General features: G+C 36.0%; 2 protein-coding genes across 2 annotated transcripts; one reads left to right on the top strand and one right to left on the bottom strand.

Annotated features, from left to right (window-relative positions):
* Positions 1-973: 973 nt before the first annotated feature.
* On the top strand, positions 974-4,443 carry LOC126593073 (probable protein phosphatase 2C 65). Its single transcript, XM_050258940.1, has 5 exons — positions 974-1,623; positions 2,192-2,539; positions 2,628-2,748; positions 3,022-3,245; positions 3,677-4,443. The coding sequence occupies exons 1-5, from the start codon at positions 1,399-1,401 to the stop codon at positions 4,169-4,171; spliced, it is 1,413 nt and encodes a 470-aa protein (XP_050114897.1). The 5' UTR covers positions 974-1,398; the 3' UTR covers positions 4,172-4,443.
* Positions 4,444-7,657: 3,214 nt separating this feature from the next.
* On the bottom strand, positions 7,658-9,973 carry LOC126593075 (patellin-6-like). The gene is made up of 4 exons (XM_050258944.1): positions 9,020-9,973; positions 8,558-8,682; positions 8,240-8,381; positions 7,658-8,123 (listed from the first exon to the last, which is right to left on the bottom strand). The coding sequence occupies exons 1-4, from the start codon at positions 9,716-9,718 to the stop codon at positions 7,863-7,865; spliced, it is 1,227 nt and encodes a 408-aa protein (XP_050114901.1). The 5' UTR covers positions 9,719-9,973; the 3' UTR covers positions 7,658-7,862.
* Between the last annotated feature and the right edge of the window lie 7,349 nt (positions 9,974-17,322).

The following is a 17,322-nucleotide window of genomic DNA, read 5'->3' as shown; positions in this document are numbered from 1 at the left end:
TTTATCCTAAAGACTTCTCTATGAATGAGCTGGTGATACTTAAGATTCAACTTGAGACTTACATTGTGGATATGCGGTCTAGCATTGAGTTTTCAGGTTTAAAAGAGATTGGAGATCTTGCAAAAAAATTGGTTCAATGCAAGAAACACAAGGTGTATTCGCTGGTTTACTTGCTTGTGACATTAGCACTAACTCTTCCAGTTGCTACTGCAACCGTTGAAAGAGCATTTTCGGCCATGAAAATTCTGAAGAATCGATTGAGAAATCGGATGGGAGATCAATGGATGAATGACAACATGGTTATTTTTATAGAGAGAGAGATATTTGATGGTATTGGTAATGATGTTGTCATGCAACGCTTTCAGAACATGAAAACGCGTTGAGGGATATTGTAAAGGACTGTTGTATGAAAAACTTTATGGATTAATATATAAGTATTGTGTTTAGTAAATTCTTGAGCTTTTTAATTATGACTTTGTTGTTTGAGGATGCCTCCATTCACACAAATCTCTGGCTTCGTCCTTGACTGTTGTTATGCTACGAGATGAATGGAGCGTCGCACACGTGATTAAAAAGGAAGATTTCTTGTAGTTTACCACCAAAATAAAACGAATTTAGTTTTGATTAGTTAAACAAAAATCTACTCTAAAATGTTAGGGGAATGGATTATAACCATCGGATTTTCATATAATGGCTGGCAAAAAGATTTGTTAAGATAATCGGATCAGTTTTAGTTCTAAATCCAAGCAAAATATCTGTATCTTACGAATTTGTGATTGCAATGCAATACGTTCTTCTTTGACTAAAATACATACAAATCTAAATATTAATGTGCATGCACTTTAAATAGGATTTAATTAGTTGACCAACTACGATATAGGGAAGATTTTCTACCTAATTATGGTTTATGTACTTTGATTAGCTAAAGACATTTGGGAAATGCAAAATTTAGGATTACTATCTTCCTCCTTAGCAAAGAGAAAGGGTGTTAGTGTGATTTTTGTGTAACAATTTCTTGAGATTAGCACGTCGAGATTTTAGAGAGCATAACACCCTCCTCCACAATATGCAAAACCTCCAACAACAACAACACACGACATTTTAAAATCCTTAAAATTTTGTGTGTTGTGCTCTTCATACTCCTCAACCAAACGACAAGAAATCGTGATTGACTCGTTGCATGCTTATTCCAATATCGACGATTTACATTTCGTCTTTTGAGAAATATATCAATCAATTTCGATTTTCCCACAGATACAAAAGTCCCTAAAACCACCATCACCTTTCAATTCTCTTCCCCTCCTTTGCCTCTTCACCCACTATTGTCTTTTGGGTGTGGATCGGTTTTTTGTGGGTCCTTTTCGTTTGTGGGAGGTTTGGTTTAATTTCTAGAGAGACATGGGAGCTTGTTGTAGCAAGGAGAAATTGCATGGAGGAGGTTACATGGAGGATGATCATATGGCCAATCGGAATGAGTATTCCGAGGCTGATAAGGAAGAGGATAGTGTAAGGTGTGGGGACGATGGGGCACGCATAAGGTTGGAAGGGTGTTCTAGGAACATATCCATGTACACCCAGCAAGGAAGAAAAGGGATCAATCAAGATGCAATGACAGTTTGGGAGGTACGATTAATCAACTTGTCTCTTTTCAATTTGTTGGTTTTTTTTTTCATTTGTGGTGATTAATTTCTGCTATGTTTTCTAGTCTTATGACGTACATTGGTATATTTAATTACTCGGAACGAATATTAATTATTTTGACTTGGAATCATTCTAATTCCCATCTTTGATTGTATTCATACGAAACTCAAAAAATATGTGGCTCCACATTATAATATGTTATCTAACACATGAAAAAACTAGGAATTTGATCGATTAATTTGGGGAAGGGTAGTTGTTTCCGTTCAATTCCCTTCTCCCTCTATATTCATGATTTTCTCGATACCAAAACTTGCTCATTCCAAGTAAGTAAACATGCCGATAATGTTTACGTTTATTTTGTTTGTTCACTATGTATATCAAATCTTCTTGAACCCCTATTTTCAGCAAAACTTGTTCTTTCCCATTTCCAAGTTTCTTTATCATGTTCAATTGCTAGTATATCCATGAATTCTTCAATGTGCACTTCAGCCTATAGAAACCTTTTGGTCCTTTCCCTTGATATATTATTTTATGTCATTGAATTTGTTAGGACTTTACCGAGAAAGGCATGCACTTCTGCGGTGTGTTTGATGGTCATGGCCCCGACGGTCACAAAGTTGCAAGATGTGTACGTGACAATTTACCCTCAAAGCTCTCCGAAGTCATCAAAATTTACCAGCTCAACACCGGCATATTCAGCGACATCAATGTTGCCGGAAGCGAGCTCAATGCAAACAACGGTACAAGTCACGATAGGAAAGCCAGTAGCGATCTCTCTCTTCCGTCATGGGAAGCCAGTTTCGTTAAATCATTCAAGGAAATGGATGAAGAACTTAGCCTCGATAACACCATTGATAGCTTCTGCAGTGGTTCAACAGCTGTAACTGTAGTTAAACAGGTACAATTTTTATTTGCAATTAAATTTTAGAGATTAGAATTCAATAAAATTTGATGTTTGTTTTAATTTTGTGCTGTTTGGTTTTCAGGGTGATCATTTGGTGATTGCCAACTTAGGCGATTCTCGTGCAGTTCTTGGAACTAGATCAGGAGAGAAAAAACAAATCGTTCCTGTCCAGCTCACAGTTGATTTGAAACCTGAAACTCCAAGTATGTTTAGTACTTCTGCTCCAAATTTTTGGAAATGGGTTCCGCACAACTTTCTCTCCTTCTGCTCACTTCTGTATATTTCCGTTCCTTTGGTTCTCTTTTGAATTATTCAATAGTCCAAAGGCCATAAAGGAAGACGGGTATACAAGCGGAGAAAGAGGAGTGCAGAAATCACTTCACTTAATATTTTCCTTTAGAGTTGCATGATGATAACGATCAAGTTATTGAGCCTGATTGATTTTCTTGTATTTTTTTCCTACTGATGAAACTTAGGTGAAGCTGAGAGAATTATGAAATGCAAGGGCAGGATTTTATCAGTGGAGGGAGAACCACAAGTATTTAGATTATGGATGCCGGATGAAGACTGCCCTGGTCTTGCAATGGCAAGGGCTTTCGGGGATTTCTGTGTCAAAGATTACGGTCTAACCTCAAGTCCGGAAGTTTTCTACAGGAAGATATCAAGTGATGATGAATTTGTGGTCTTGGCAACTGATGGGGTAAGAAAACAAAAAAAAAATTGTTTTACTAATATTCCAATTACTATTTGGGAAGCGAGTGCAGAAAAAATTTGGTTTTACTTATAAGCTTCCCTCTAGTACTTAATATCCCTTCAATTAGGATTTGTTTTTCGCTTCATAGGGTTCCTTTTTTTGCTTCATAGGGATCGGTTTTTTGTTTCGTAGGGTTTAGTTTTTTGCTTCGTACGGTTATGTTCTTTTGCTTTGTAGGGTTCAGTTCTTCTCTTAGTGTTCGATTTTTTTTCTCCACTGGGTTTGGTGTTTCGCTTCATAAAACTCATTTTTTGGTCTACACGGTCATGAAATTTATTTACGGAGTAATGTGATGGAGTTTCATATAAGTCGAATATATTTGGCGACTCTTAACAGTATCGAGCTGCATTAAGATATTGATGTTGTGCATTGCGCAGATTTGGGATGCTTTAACAAACAGTGACGTGGTAAAGATAGTTGCATCAGCAAGGAAGCGATCCATGGCAGCAGAATTACTAGTAAAGCGTGCAGTTAGAGCATGGAAACGAAAGTTCCCCCAATCGAAAATTGATGATTGTGCAGTTATATGCTTGTTCCTGAAAGACCAACCTGCTTCTTCATTAACACAATCCGATTCCCGTGCGAGCCTTGTAGGCAAAGGAAATGACTCTGAGCTTTCCCTTTCTTACTATAGCAAAATATCGAATGTTGCAAGCGATCAGGGAGGCCCTGCATCCGAGATCAACAGCAAGATGATGGAGGATGAGAAGGATACCGTGTTGAACTGTAATGTCTCACAAGACGCAAAGGAAGAGTGGAATGCCATTAAAGGTGTTGACAGAGTAAATACCATGTTGAAGCTTCCTCAATTTTCTAATGGTTTGAGTCGGAGGAAAACATCAAAGGAGTACGAAGAGGTTGAAGCTCATTGATTAATTAGCTTCCGCAACGAGGCCTTAAATCGAGCAATTTGCGACCGTGGTTAAGGATTAGCAACCAACAATATTCATCAAACATCTCTCGGAAGGTGCAATTTCAGCTTCCTGCCAAATTCGAAAGAAAAAGTGCAGCCACAAATTCTGCTTTTAGAACTGGCTAGGAGAAAAGAGTACATGTAGATATTTGTCTAACCATGAAGTTAGAAGTGCAATTTCAACGAGGAACACTGATATATAAAATATATGAAGTTGGCTCCTACCTTGAAGTTTTGTTTGGTGCGACGGTCACACGTTGTTTGGTGTTATTTACCCAGATAAACATGTGGATTGAAAGTTGAAATACCCAAATAAAAATCCTACACAAGAAACAAAAACCTAGCTAGCCACGAGTAGGAGAACATTCGCGACGAAAAACAACTTTACCAGTAGATCAAGGCACCATGCCATGGTGGTGGTATCTTATAGAATTCAAACGCTGAGCTAAACAACTTGGGTGAATGTTCTTCTTCATTCTCTGTTGAGGCTTCAGACTAACCTGGATGTGAAACCAATCGCATATACTTCCCAAAATGACGTACTAATTCGTGTCACGCTGAGACCTCGATATGGAAGATGGAAAAATCAAGCAATATAAGGAAGCGTGTTCTAATACTTATTAACCATATTCATGGATCACTACTAAAAATTTTGGGTGATAAGCATATTATAGCGAATGAATTTGTGACCCTTGACCCAAAATTTTAGTAATGATCCATGAATACAGTTAATAAGTATTAGGACACGCTTTCTTATATTGCTTGGTTTTTCCATCTTCCATGGATCACTACTAAAAGTTTGGGATAATACCTCTAGTAGATGACAACATATGTTGCATATATCATCATCTACTAGAGGTTACATTCCATCTGGATATGTTGATTTTTTTTTTTTTTCTTTTGTGGTTTGTTGTGTTTTTCGGGGGTCATGCTTTGCCCTTTTGTTGCTAGTAGTGGTTTTCTGTTTTCTTGTTGGTATGTATCCTTGTAAACTCATCGGATTGTGAACGTGAATTTAGTTTGACAACATAAGTGTATGTTGTTTCAAAAGTCTGACGATTACATGTATTGACGGAAGAATATATAAGACATTTTCTTTCGTCAAATTGGTTGTTTTATCTTACAATCTTATACATTAGAAAGGTAAAGAACTTAGGGAATAATACCATGTTCTTGAGATTTGATAGTTCTTCGTTCTCTATTGAAGTCTCAGACTGCTCTCAATTCAAGCCAAGTTTAGAGCTATATATACCAATTTGAAAGATATAACCATCCAGTACATCTGCTTGGTTCCTTATTTGGAAACACTACATGTATGGATTCAGCCAAGTTTCTAGTTCGAATGTTTTTGTGCTTGTTATCATCTTCTTGATTGCGAACATGATTCTAGTTTGACAATATAAGTATTTTTTTTGTTGCGAGATAGTAAGACGACTACACATTAATAGAGAAATACAGACACGTTCTGTTATTGTATCTTACAATTTTGTAATTTAGAAAATTATTTAGCGTTACCATTACCCTTTCTTTACAAGGACTATTTTAGTTGATGAACTTGATCACCATCAGCTTATATTTACATATATCGCAATGTTTTCTTATCATATTGTGAATCTAAACATATTTACATGATAATATATTACCTCAGTTACTACGAAAGCTCCCAATCAGTGCAATAAGATGTATATGTTCTCGAAAGATATAATTTTCCTTGGCAAACCTCCGAAAACCCAATGCAGATTCTAGAGGCCCAGGCAACAAACCCAGGGGCCCCCAGAGTGATCAATATCTATCATCCCCACCTTTGCTACCTTTCGTTAGTCCCAACACTCCTCCTCCCCCCATATCTTGTACAACAAGCGACAGCAAATCAAAGCAAATATTGTCACCGTTAATCCGTCTCTTTCAAGTTTCAAGCTTTCCAGACATACATGATAATTCAGCAGTGACTATTATTTGGAGCCATTAGGCAAATCAACCAGCTGCACACCAGCAAAAGCTCTTCCTTCCAAGAAAAACTTGGATGTAAGTGAAAAATCGTTGTCTCTCTTCTCTCTCATCACACAATTTTTCAATGCATCATTTGAAAGTTCTCTCAGATGTATTTGCGTTTACACATTTTTAATGTCTTTGAGAGAACTTTCAAGTTATATGTAAGAAGCTCTCCTCCTTTCCATTACCCAAAAACCCCCAAAAAAATGCTATCTTCTTCGATGCAGGTAGACAAACTTAATGCTGTGTTTGAATGAACGACTTTAAAGTTCTCATGAAACTTTTGACTCGGTTTTTTAAAATATACAATAGCATTACCAACTCATGACCTAGAAAGCCGCAACTCGAACATTACAAACGCACCGCAAACACACTAGATAAAGGACTTCCAAGAAGACACCTATCAATTTTTCATTTGAAAGTTCTCTCCAATAATTTGCACATAGGCAATTTCAAGTAACTCTATCTAGTTATTTTAGTGGCTCTTTAGAGATTATGATGGTAAGAAGTCGACTCAGGCTTTTGGAAAGGCTATGAAAGGCTGAGTCGACTCCTTACTATCATAATCTTTGCAGTTCGAATTCAAACTGCAGAGAAAATCTCTCTTTCGACCGATCAAATCAGCTCCTATTTGGTCAATGGCAGAGCCAAGTACAAGGCTCTCCTAGGCTATATATAGCATAGGGAGAGTTTTGGTTCTTTAAGTTTAAAAATATTAATCTTTTGGTTATTTTATAATTTTTAATTGTCATATTCTGCTTGGGAAATGAGAATTTTGAATCTGGATGTTACTTTTGAGTAAAATAAGAGCTAATAAATGTTAAATAAATTCATCACTTTAACCAATATTATAAATTAGAAGTAATAAGTCAAAACTTCCATACTACAAATGGTTCCTTATTTTATTCCCTTGAAAGTTTTGAGGCTAGAAGCTTAGAAAACATAGTATAAGGTTCTTGCTTCAATTGTTACTTTCATGTTTACTATTATATAACTTTATGTAAGCAACAAAAGATTGAAAATTTGATTTCATAGTAATAATTTTAGCTTAGCCCACCTATCAAATAATTCCTAGCTACGCCATTGTATTTGGTCCCAAAAGATCTCTTTAAAACTCGACAGTAAGAAGTCGACTCAGCCTTTTGGATAGGATCTTCTTGGTCGCCTTGTAACTAAAAGTTACAAAGACTGATTGGCCTGAAATATCAAAAGAAATGTGACTGGAGATTCCTATGAAATAAAGCAATAGTTGTTGCATGATGGATCTGGGAATGATACCGCCATAAAAATAAAAATAAAAGATATACAGAGCTGCCGCCTATTTTCTGGTTGAATACATTAGGAGATGTTTTTCCATACTTTTCGCATTCAGTTCTAGCTGCGGCGAATTTAGCTCAAGTTCCGTGGAACTTTAAACCCACTACTAAAAATTGAGAGTGGTATCAAACCAAAGTCAATAGATATGTTTTCCTCTATATTAAACGATATATATCATGCCATCCTTCTTATAGATTACACTACTAGTACTCTCAAGCAGACTAAAAACAGGGTTCACAACCTAAACCCCTCTAAAAAGGACACAGAAAGCAAGATGCAAAAGCAAAAACCTTACTACGAGTTTATAACTAATTATGCCCCTCCCAGTTGTTGATTTGGTTCTAAACAGGAGCAGATTTGCAGACAATGTAGCGATAGGCAGCTACTTTTTTCCGGCGGGAGCCAGAGTTGTCAACTGAGAAAACCATCTTTCCTGCTTCACTGGGAGTAAAGGAGCTGTGGATTGCTTCTTCAGAGGGCATCACTTTTCTTGGCTTCTCCACTTGGATAGTGTAGCTGCCTTCTGCACTAGGAACGAACTCTGCAGTGTACTCCAAGTCCCACCCTCCCACTACTATGTCCCATGTGATTGTTGCATCAGCCTAATCAATTTCAACACCAACATACGAAAACTCAACAAACATTAATCGCGTTTAAATCGCTAATTTATAGAGTTTAAAATGAAGGGTTGTAATAATAATGCAGAAGATTTATGAACCTCAATCCCCTCAATCTGTATGTTCACTTTCTCTCCTCCTTTGACAGTGAACTCGGAAGCTGGTTTGGGGGGGCCGTTTTGCGCATCACTCAGTCTACTCAGGCCTCCGTACTGAACCGGAACATCCTCCGGCCTTATGAACCTGTTTCAGAACAACAAACACCTATTTCTAGTAAGTAGCCATTAATTGTACGTACAGAAGAGAAGAAACTGTTTCAAAACCCCAAACACAAACGGAAAACTGGCGAAGGAATAAAAAAACCGGTTCAGAAACAATAACGCCTTCGCAGAAACGGGTTCGATGACAAGGGGACTCACTTGTATAGTGTTTCTGCAACATTTCCTTCCTTGGCTATCACAAACTTGCTTTTTGTTCTCTGAGTCAGAAATGGGCTGAACATAGAATACAAAACACTGAAGTACCACGGCACATTGATGAAAATCTGGAAGAAAACCCCCAATTAGCTCAAAAACTACAGTCCAATTCAAATCGAAAACCCAAATCAGAATTACATACATCCCAACAGATCAAACTACAAACACACAAGAAATCTATTAAAATTTTGTTACATCAAGTGAGGAAGCAAGTAAAACCCACATCAGAATTACCTCGAAAAATTACATCCCAGTAACTCAAACCAAAACCCCAATAAAAATCAATTAAAATTTTGAACAATTAAGTTAGCAAGTAAGTAAACTTGAGAATTACCTCAAAAATTACAGTCCACTAAGCCAAATAAAAAACCCAGTAGAAAACAATTAAGACATTAATCAAATTACCTTTCTTGCAACCATTTCAGGATAGTTGTCCTGAAACAGAGAGAGGATCTGGTTGGAAGCAACCCTGAGCTCCCTTTTAGGCATGTCCTTCAGATCAGTCACCTGAATTAGCGAATTGATCCCGCCTGGCTTAAAGTGCAGGGCATTAATCCCCCTCTCAAGAACCTGCACTCTCCACCTCAGAAACTTCTTCAGCTTCTCATCGTCCCCGAAAATCCTCTCATACATTTCCTTATCTTTAAAAACTCCGTAGGCGTTGTAGCAAACAGGGTGCCCCTGTTTGTCGAATCCGTGCATATACGCCACCACCCCCTCCAGCTCCTTGAACCCCAAGTCCTCCTCCACGACGCCGTCGGCGCCGAACTCCTTCCGCCACGCCAGGCATTTGGTTAGCATGGTGAAAGTGTCGGGGACGCGGAAGTCCCTGGCGCGGAGGAACTTAAGGAGGACGACGTCGGCCTTTTCGTCGTTTCCCAGAAGGGGAATGCCCCACATGGCGGCGGAGGAGGAGTCCGAGGTGGCGAGCTTGTCTTTGAGTTCTTGAAGGGATTTCTTTTCGGAGGATTTGAGGTTGGAGACGAAGTAGGTGTCTTCATGGAAGGAGGGGGTGCGGGGGGACATTAGGGACGTGACGAAGCTTTTCTTGCTGGGTTTTGGGGAGGCTTCCGGTAGGGCTTGCAGAGGGGTTTTCTGGTCCATTTTGGGGTTTTGAGAGATACCCAGATGAGGAAATGCAGCTGGAGTTACTGGGTTTTTGGTGGCTGTGCTGGGTTTGCGGTACCAGAGGTGGAGGTGTGGTTTCGATTCTCTGGGAGCTGAGAGGTTCTTCTGGAGTGTTATTATTGCATATAGAACGAGGGGAGAGACAGAAGCGAACAAAAGAGAGGTTGAAAAAGACAGGGATTTGAGGGGAGAGAGAGAGAGAGAGTGTGTGTGTGTAGAGAGAGAGAAAGACAGAGATTGTAAGAGCGAGAGATTTGTTGAAGGAGCCGCGGTTTTGGAGAAACTTTTAATTATGACCGGAACACGAATAGTATATTACGTGTTTTTATGTAAATAGTAAAATATTTTAAATTTTAAGTTATTAATCTTTTAACACACATAACCCATCATTTATATAAGAACATGTAATGTAATGTACTACTTTATGTGACGGTAAAAACCTTTCGGGGTTTTAGGTTTGAAGTTTGAAAAGCGGCTTGGGAAATAGAGTTGGGGTGTACTTGTAGCAGTGGCAAAATTTGAATGGAGTGGGTTACACGCGCCGTTGAGCGGGCGGTTTAGGTTTTTGATGGAACAAAGCCGAGCCGAGGAGGGGGTGAGCCGAGTAAAAATAGCGTCATAATAATTGAAGGATTTTATCCGGGGGAGGGGGGGGAAGAGATAGCACGGGATCGTTGCTTAGGAAGGTGGGGCCCATAGGGAGGAGTGGGGGCAGTGGGCCTATTTGGTGTAGCTCTTTTTCTTATCAGTCTTCTGTGGGCCCAATCGCGTTCCCACGCCTCAAAGCTGCAAAGCACACTTGTTTGTTCCTTGACAAGGATCAATTTCTTCCTATAATCATGCAGAGCAAGTTAATTATGTACTTTTACGAAAAAATATTTTAATATATTTTGAGAAATTTTTCTTTAATAATTCAAGACTAATTCAAAATTTTTCTTCCTAAATCCTAATAATTCAAAACTATTGAGTTGCCTGATAAATGAACAATAAAGATTAATTTTAAAAAATTAAACGATGAAGATTTATTATAAGAAATCAAACAATATAAATCCTCTGTGTGGTAATTTTTATCCCTTTTATTTTTGTATAAAATATTTTTTATTAAAAATGAAAGCAAAAGAAGAAAGAACGGAGTTTGGCTACTAAAAAATCAGCAGCAGCTTCTACTGCTCGCGAATCACGAGTGGACACGTGTCAAAGTACAACTTGTTGTGCATGATTATAGGAAGAAATTGATCTTTGTCAAGTTAATCATGCACAGAAATTGATCCTTATTCAAGTACACGTGTTCACCCGTAATTCGCTAGCAGCAGGAGTTGATGTTGATTTTTTTCAATAGCCAAGCTTTGTCCAAGAAGAAATGGCCACTACATGAGTAATTTATTCTGTTAATTTGAATGTTTTAAATTAAATTGTTTTATTTTAAAAGTTAATTGGAGAAAAATATTTCTAAAATTAAGAATATTTATTTTTTTGTCTACTCACTTTATAAATAGATGATGTCATGCAAAATGTAAGCATGTGAGCTATGTTTTGCAGGTTACCCTTTTACCACTAGTTAGCCTGAAAATGTGAAAGCATAGACCACAGACTTAGAATTGGGCAATGACCTTTCGGCCCCACTTTTAAAGGAGGCAGATTCTCTGTCTTCCAATTTTTCGTGATTTTCTGTGCTCTTCTATTTATGTGATCACGGTTAAGCCATATTAATATTTTATATTATTATTTTTTTATCTTATTATCTTCATAAAAAATAATATAAAATATTAACGTAACTTAACGTGATCACACAAAACATAAGAACACGAAAAGTAAGAGAGCAAAGAATTTGCCTCCTTTAAAGAAACCTGAATAATTTGCATCAGATTGAGAAAATCAAAAATATAAACTAAGAGAAGGGAGGTTAATGAGAATTTTTTGTGATCCGATTTTATATTATATTTTATTATTAGTAAAGAGACGGAAATGATTTGAAATTACTATTATAATTTAGGAGAAAATAAAATTTCAAGTATATGTGTATGACTACAAATTCAACACCCTGTACAGTAGAATATTGAATCCTACTATCCTTAGGCATATGGTTGTTTAGCAATAAACCATGGGATTAGGACCCATCCATCATTTTACCAACCCAAGCTCTAAATCATTGAAAATCATGCTCCTTACTTCAAAAGTTGTCTCAAATGGGATATCCCTATATGGTAGCGGTGGATTCAGAAAATTTTATTTAAATTATTATATGTTAAGAGTGTGAAACTCGTACTCATAAAGAGTTCAATCATTTTTATTGCCAATTGGTTTCAGGATTAATTATTAATTTCCTCCATAATATCAAAGTAGATTATCCACGTGTTGAGCACAACAATAAAAGTGTTTCAACTTCACCGATTATCCATGTGTTAGACTTAAATAATGCACAATGTTTTTCCCTAGTTGTCATTTGCTACCTAGCTTACCTCAACTTATTTAAGACATTTTATCTAGCATTTTGTTTACACAATAGGTAGATTTAAAGAGAATATCAAATTAACAAAGATAATTTTCTGTGTAAAATAGTAGAAGTAGAGACAAGCGTGTACACTAACTCTTATGTGGATCAGCTAGTTCTTTGAATTGTAGCATTATCTATACAAAATACATGCTTATAGCAATGCTGATATGAAGTATTATCCTAAAAACTATGTACCATATGGCACTATCCATATATGTGCTTTAAAAAACAACCCAGGCCTGCGATTGGAGAAATTTTTCAGTATGTCGTAAACACGACTTATTATACCAAATGTTATAATATAATTAGTTAAAATTTATTTTTTTTCAAATCAACCAATTATATTATTGCTTTTATGTGTTTTATGTGGGAGGGGAATAATTTTTCTTTTAATGTTAGGGAGAGGGTCGAGAAGTTGGGAGGAGAATAATTTTTCTTTTAATTTTTTATTTTATTTCATTTTTAAATATTTTAAAACAAATAAATAATTTTAAAAATAAGTTTATAATAATTTATATATATATTTTTTTTTACAAAAATTAGATGGAAATGTCCTTAATTGGTTAAGGAAGATTAACACAATGCTCACCATACATTTAATCAATTGACACGTGTTCTTTTACCTAATTCTAGTTAACTTTCGCATTAAATGTCGGTTTTTCAATTTTGAAAAAAAATAACCAAGATTAAGTGAAATGACACGTGTCAATTGATTATGTGTATGCCGAGCATACATCATAATTTATGGTAGTGAGCAAATATGCTCCCAACATTTAAACCTTAAAAAATCTCATCTGGACATATTAAACGTACAGATTTTTTAAGGATAAACTAGAGTTTGTTGACATTAAATTAGTTTGAAAACCGTGACAGCTAATGTTTAATTAAAGAAATGATCAAAGTAAATCATTCTTTTCTACTTTTCCGGGGGTGAGCCAAATCACTTTTGACCTGTGCTACCACCCCACTTGATTAATAAAGCCCTTTAATTACCACCTCACTTTTAGGGTTACTTACATTATTGGTCCTGAACTTTAGTTCGAGTTGCATTCGAGTCCTCCAAATTAGGTCTTGAGATGCATTTTTACGTTTCTGTCAACTCTGTCAAATCTCTATCAAAATTGATCATTTAACGACGTTCAAATTGTCGTTGAACCTAAAATATGAGGGTGTAAAGTGACCCTTTATTTAATTTTTTTTTTGCTTCAAACTAGTGAGAAATTATAACACCTGACCAATAAAATGTATACCGCCACACAGACGATACTTCAACTTGGTCTATTGAGTTATTGAGCCTAACCTATGACCCAAATTTTTATGGCAGAGGGCCATATATGACCGACCGTAAGTAAGAACTTCTCCTAATTTGTGGAATTAAGCAAAGAATTGCATTAAAAAACATGACATGACATAACATAACAACAAATAAAGTGATTTGCATGTGAAATGTGGCCACTAGAAGTTCAAACACGCTTTCAATCCAAAACAAAACACAACACTCTACCACACCTGAAAAGAACATCAGATTAATGACAGGAGATTAAACCACAAATCCGCTCAATCCCACCAAGATTCTATTTTCCTTCCAAAGATATCATCATTTTTTTACTCTCTCCAAATTCCAATCCAACATTTTTATATGAAGGGGCTGCAACTAATACAATACTGCAGAGAGACACAGTGCAGCATTAGACAAAGAAAAAGAAGAAACAAAAGCAAGCAAAGTGGAAAGCTTTTGAATAAGTGGACACAGTTTACCATCTCTCTTTCAATTTTGTCAGTTCCTCCCTCATGGGATTCTCAGAGGCAAGGAAGCCCATTACCACCCAGAGATTCAGAAATTTCTGATTTCGCAGATAAGGTTTTGGGTTTACTTGATTAAATGCCAAAAGTAAAGACAAAACCGGAACATGGATCTTTGAAATTTAGTCGGTTCCTGAACTGAAAAGTTGTGAGTACTTATCATGAATTTATTTGAATGTAAAGTAACGTCTAATGTATCTTTAACGCTGATAGTTTTGGATAACACCATTAGAGTTTAGATCATATCTAACTTTTGAGTTAAAATCTAGAAAATTTAAATTTTTATCTGACCAAATTGTTAACCTGAGATTATTAAATAATGAATTTAGGATACTTTTTTTCTTACAATAATTTTTTTAAAAAAAATAAATTATGTAGACTATTCTAATTTAATTTTATGAACATTTAACCTAAAAATATTTAGATTTCGATAAATATTGAAAAATCATTAAACCAACACGATAAAATTCGTGGAACACTATAAAAGTATAAACACATTAAAGAATTTTTTTAAATTATTTTAACCATTGGATTTAAATTTGAACTGTTAAATTTTTTTTTTACCGTTGAATTTAATCATGTTAGGTCTTAGCGGTTGGATTCAATGAATTTATAAATATAAAACTAAAAAAAATACATATATATGGTGAGCAAGCCTATTGACTTAGGGGGGATTTCTGATCTCAATTTGTCCCAAAAATGAGTTTTGGTTTAAAACTCATATTTGGCCCAAAGTTTGAAGCAAGTTGGGATAGGAGTAGGTCTTAGAATCAAAACTAAAAAGATTAAAAAGGTAAATGAGAGATGAGAGTTTACCTTCCACACATTCTCTATTAATTTTTGTCCGTTAATCCTATTTAATTCATTTGATCCAACAACCATAAATTAAAAAAATATGTGAAAAATAAAAAATGTGTTTAAATAATACCACCCAAAAAACTCACGTTGCGACAAATTGAATAATAAATAATCTTGAATTTTGAATGGATTAATACTCTAATTGGGCCAAATTGTTTTTTTTTTTTTTTAATATTTGTGGTGACCCAATGAACTAAAACTTGCTTTAAAAGTAATAGGGTTTGTGCAGAGTTGCAGGGAGTCTCAGACCAAGGAGGTTTCTTTTTGGTGAAATATTGGGGGGGGGGGGGGGGGGGGGGGTGGGGTTTGGGGGGGGGGGGGGGGCTGGGGCATGCCCGATTTGCTGTGGATATAAGTAGATTTAATGATGGGCATACTCTTGTAGCATTGGCATTAATTATTAAAAAAACTAATTTTCTTTTCAATTTATAAGTTTCAATAATGGAGGTCTATAAACTGTTGCTGTCCTCCGTCTGAACCCTAGCTTTCATCCATCTTCTTACACACCCAAACCCAAACCCATCTGCTCTGTTTCCGGAAGGGACCTGGATTGTCTGGCCTTCCCATCTCATATCCTTCTATTTCTGTGATCACAGTTAAGTCACGTCAACATTTTATATTCTGATTGCTTTAATGTTGACGTGGCTTAACTATGACCACATAAATAGGAGGGGATGGGAAGGGCAGACAATCCAGGTCCTTCGGAAAGATGTTTATTTTATCACCGATTGTATATAATCATATATTTATATCTTTAAATGATCAATTATATGATAGAAAAGATAAAATATAATTACATATAATTAGTGACCCTAAAAAACCTTTTATATAATTTGTGAGTTTCCTCGGCCTTCGAAAAAATAGTCTATCTTGATGAAATCACCAACTGATTTCATTTTTAAAAAAGAAAAAAAAACCTTTGAATATAATTCACATGTATCAACGACCAGAGTTAAACAACGGGCGAGACAAACTTAGCCTATCATTGCTTTTTGAATTATGTTTGTAGTAGCATAATGCATATATACGAATGGAAGATTGCTTTTTTTTTTTGGGGTAAGTTACAGTACCAAATGATAAAGTTGGACATTATAATGGGAGCATGGGGGTTAATAGTCAAGGCTTGGTGGACAGAATTTCAAACTCTTTTCGTACCCAATGCTAAATTTGGAGAGTTCTTTGGCCTCTTTCCGTGTGAAACCGTTGCTGAAAACTGGTCCACTTACATTTACAATTTCTTGACTTTGTTCACTACTACGGATGTCATAACTATTAAATTTAATTTTCACAACTCTTCGATCTGTTATTTTTATTCTCAATCATATATTTATACATCATTCAATGTTACGCATTATTGAAGAAAAATGTTTTCCTATGTCGTACTTCTTTCATAGTTTTTGTCGTTATGTTTACATTGATTTATGCATTCCAATTTTCAACCGCACAAAAAATTCCCAAATGAAAAAAGGATTGCGAAAGATATAAGAGCAACTCTGAACCGTAATCTTTGTATGAATAGTAATTTTTACAAGCTGTTTTTTATGCACTAATTTTGTTTTGTCTTACTGAATTACCTTTTAACTTTTTCACTCCAACTACTGCAAAAATAAGAAAGAAGTGCATACGGTGTTTAAGAAATAAAAATGAATCGATCACAAAAAATGTACGCCATCAGTGTGTTACTTTATTTGGTAAAAAAAATATGTAAAGATGGACTGGACCTTAAAAAAAATTCAGTGACTGAGTGATTGGACCGATTAAGTGGATTGACATAGATGTAACCCTGCCACTCTCTCAGACTCTCTGTCTCACTCCCAATTTCATACGCTCCGATTCCTTCCTCACATGACCATTGGATTTTGATTTGACCAAACTTCACAACCAGAAACTGAACAAATACAGGCACCCAGTAAGAAAAAAATGGAGAAAGTGAAGAAAAGAAAGCAAAGGAATGCATACGGACACTCATGGCCAATGCATATTTGACTGTCGGATTTGATCTAACGGTTCTCGGTCACACACTTTAGATCTTTGAATCAAATTTAACGGTTAAATATTTGTCGATATTGAGTGTTTGTAGGCACCTGAAAAAAATCGAAGAAAAAGTTGTAAATGAGCAAACACTTTTTTACACAATCTGAAGGCGGATTAGATCAGATGACTAAGATAGTGTGCATTCTCTCTTATGTCGAGTTTAAAATATCGCAAATGAAGAGAGAGAAAAAATCAAATAAGGTATGATCCAATAGACAAGCTTGGTTTTAACAGGGCCTATGAGGAATATTTGTGGTTCCAGCCCAGTTGAGAAACATTGGACTGGGCCCAAGAAGTATATCGATGATCCATGTAGGAGCATATGAGTCCACCCCCACCCAAACATACTACATTTGGTATTGCCCAGGCAACAACAATGCGAATTAATCTT

This window comes from Malus sylvestris, chromosome 12 (genome assembly GCF_916048215.2).
Source record: "Malus sylvestris chromosome 12, drMalSylv7.2, whole genome shotgun sequence".
Taxonomy (NCBI): domain Eukaryota; kingdom Viridiplantae; phylum Streptophyta; class Magnoliopsida; order Rosales; family Rosaceae; genus Malus; species Malus sylvestris.
Note: the sequence above shows the minus strand (reverse complement) of the source record. Positions and strands in the feature narration are given on the sequence as shown.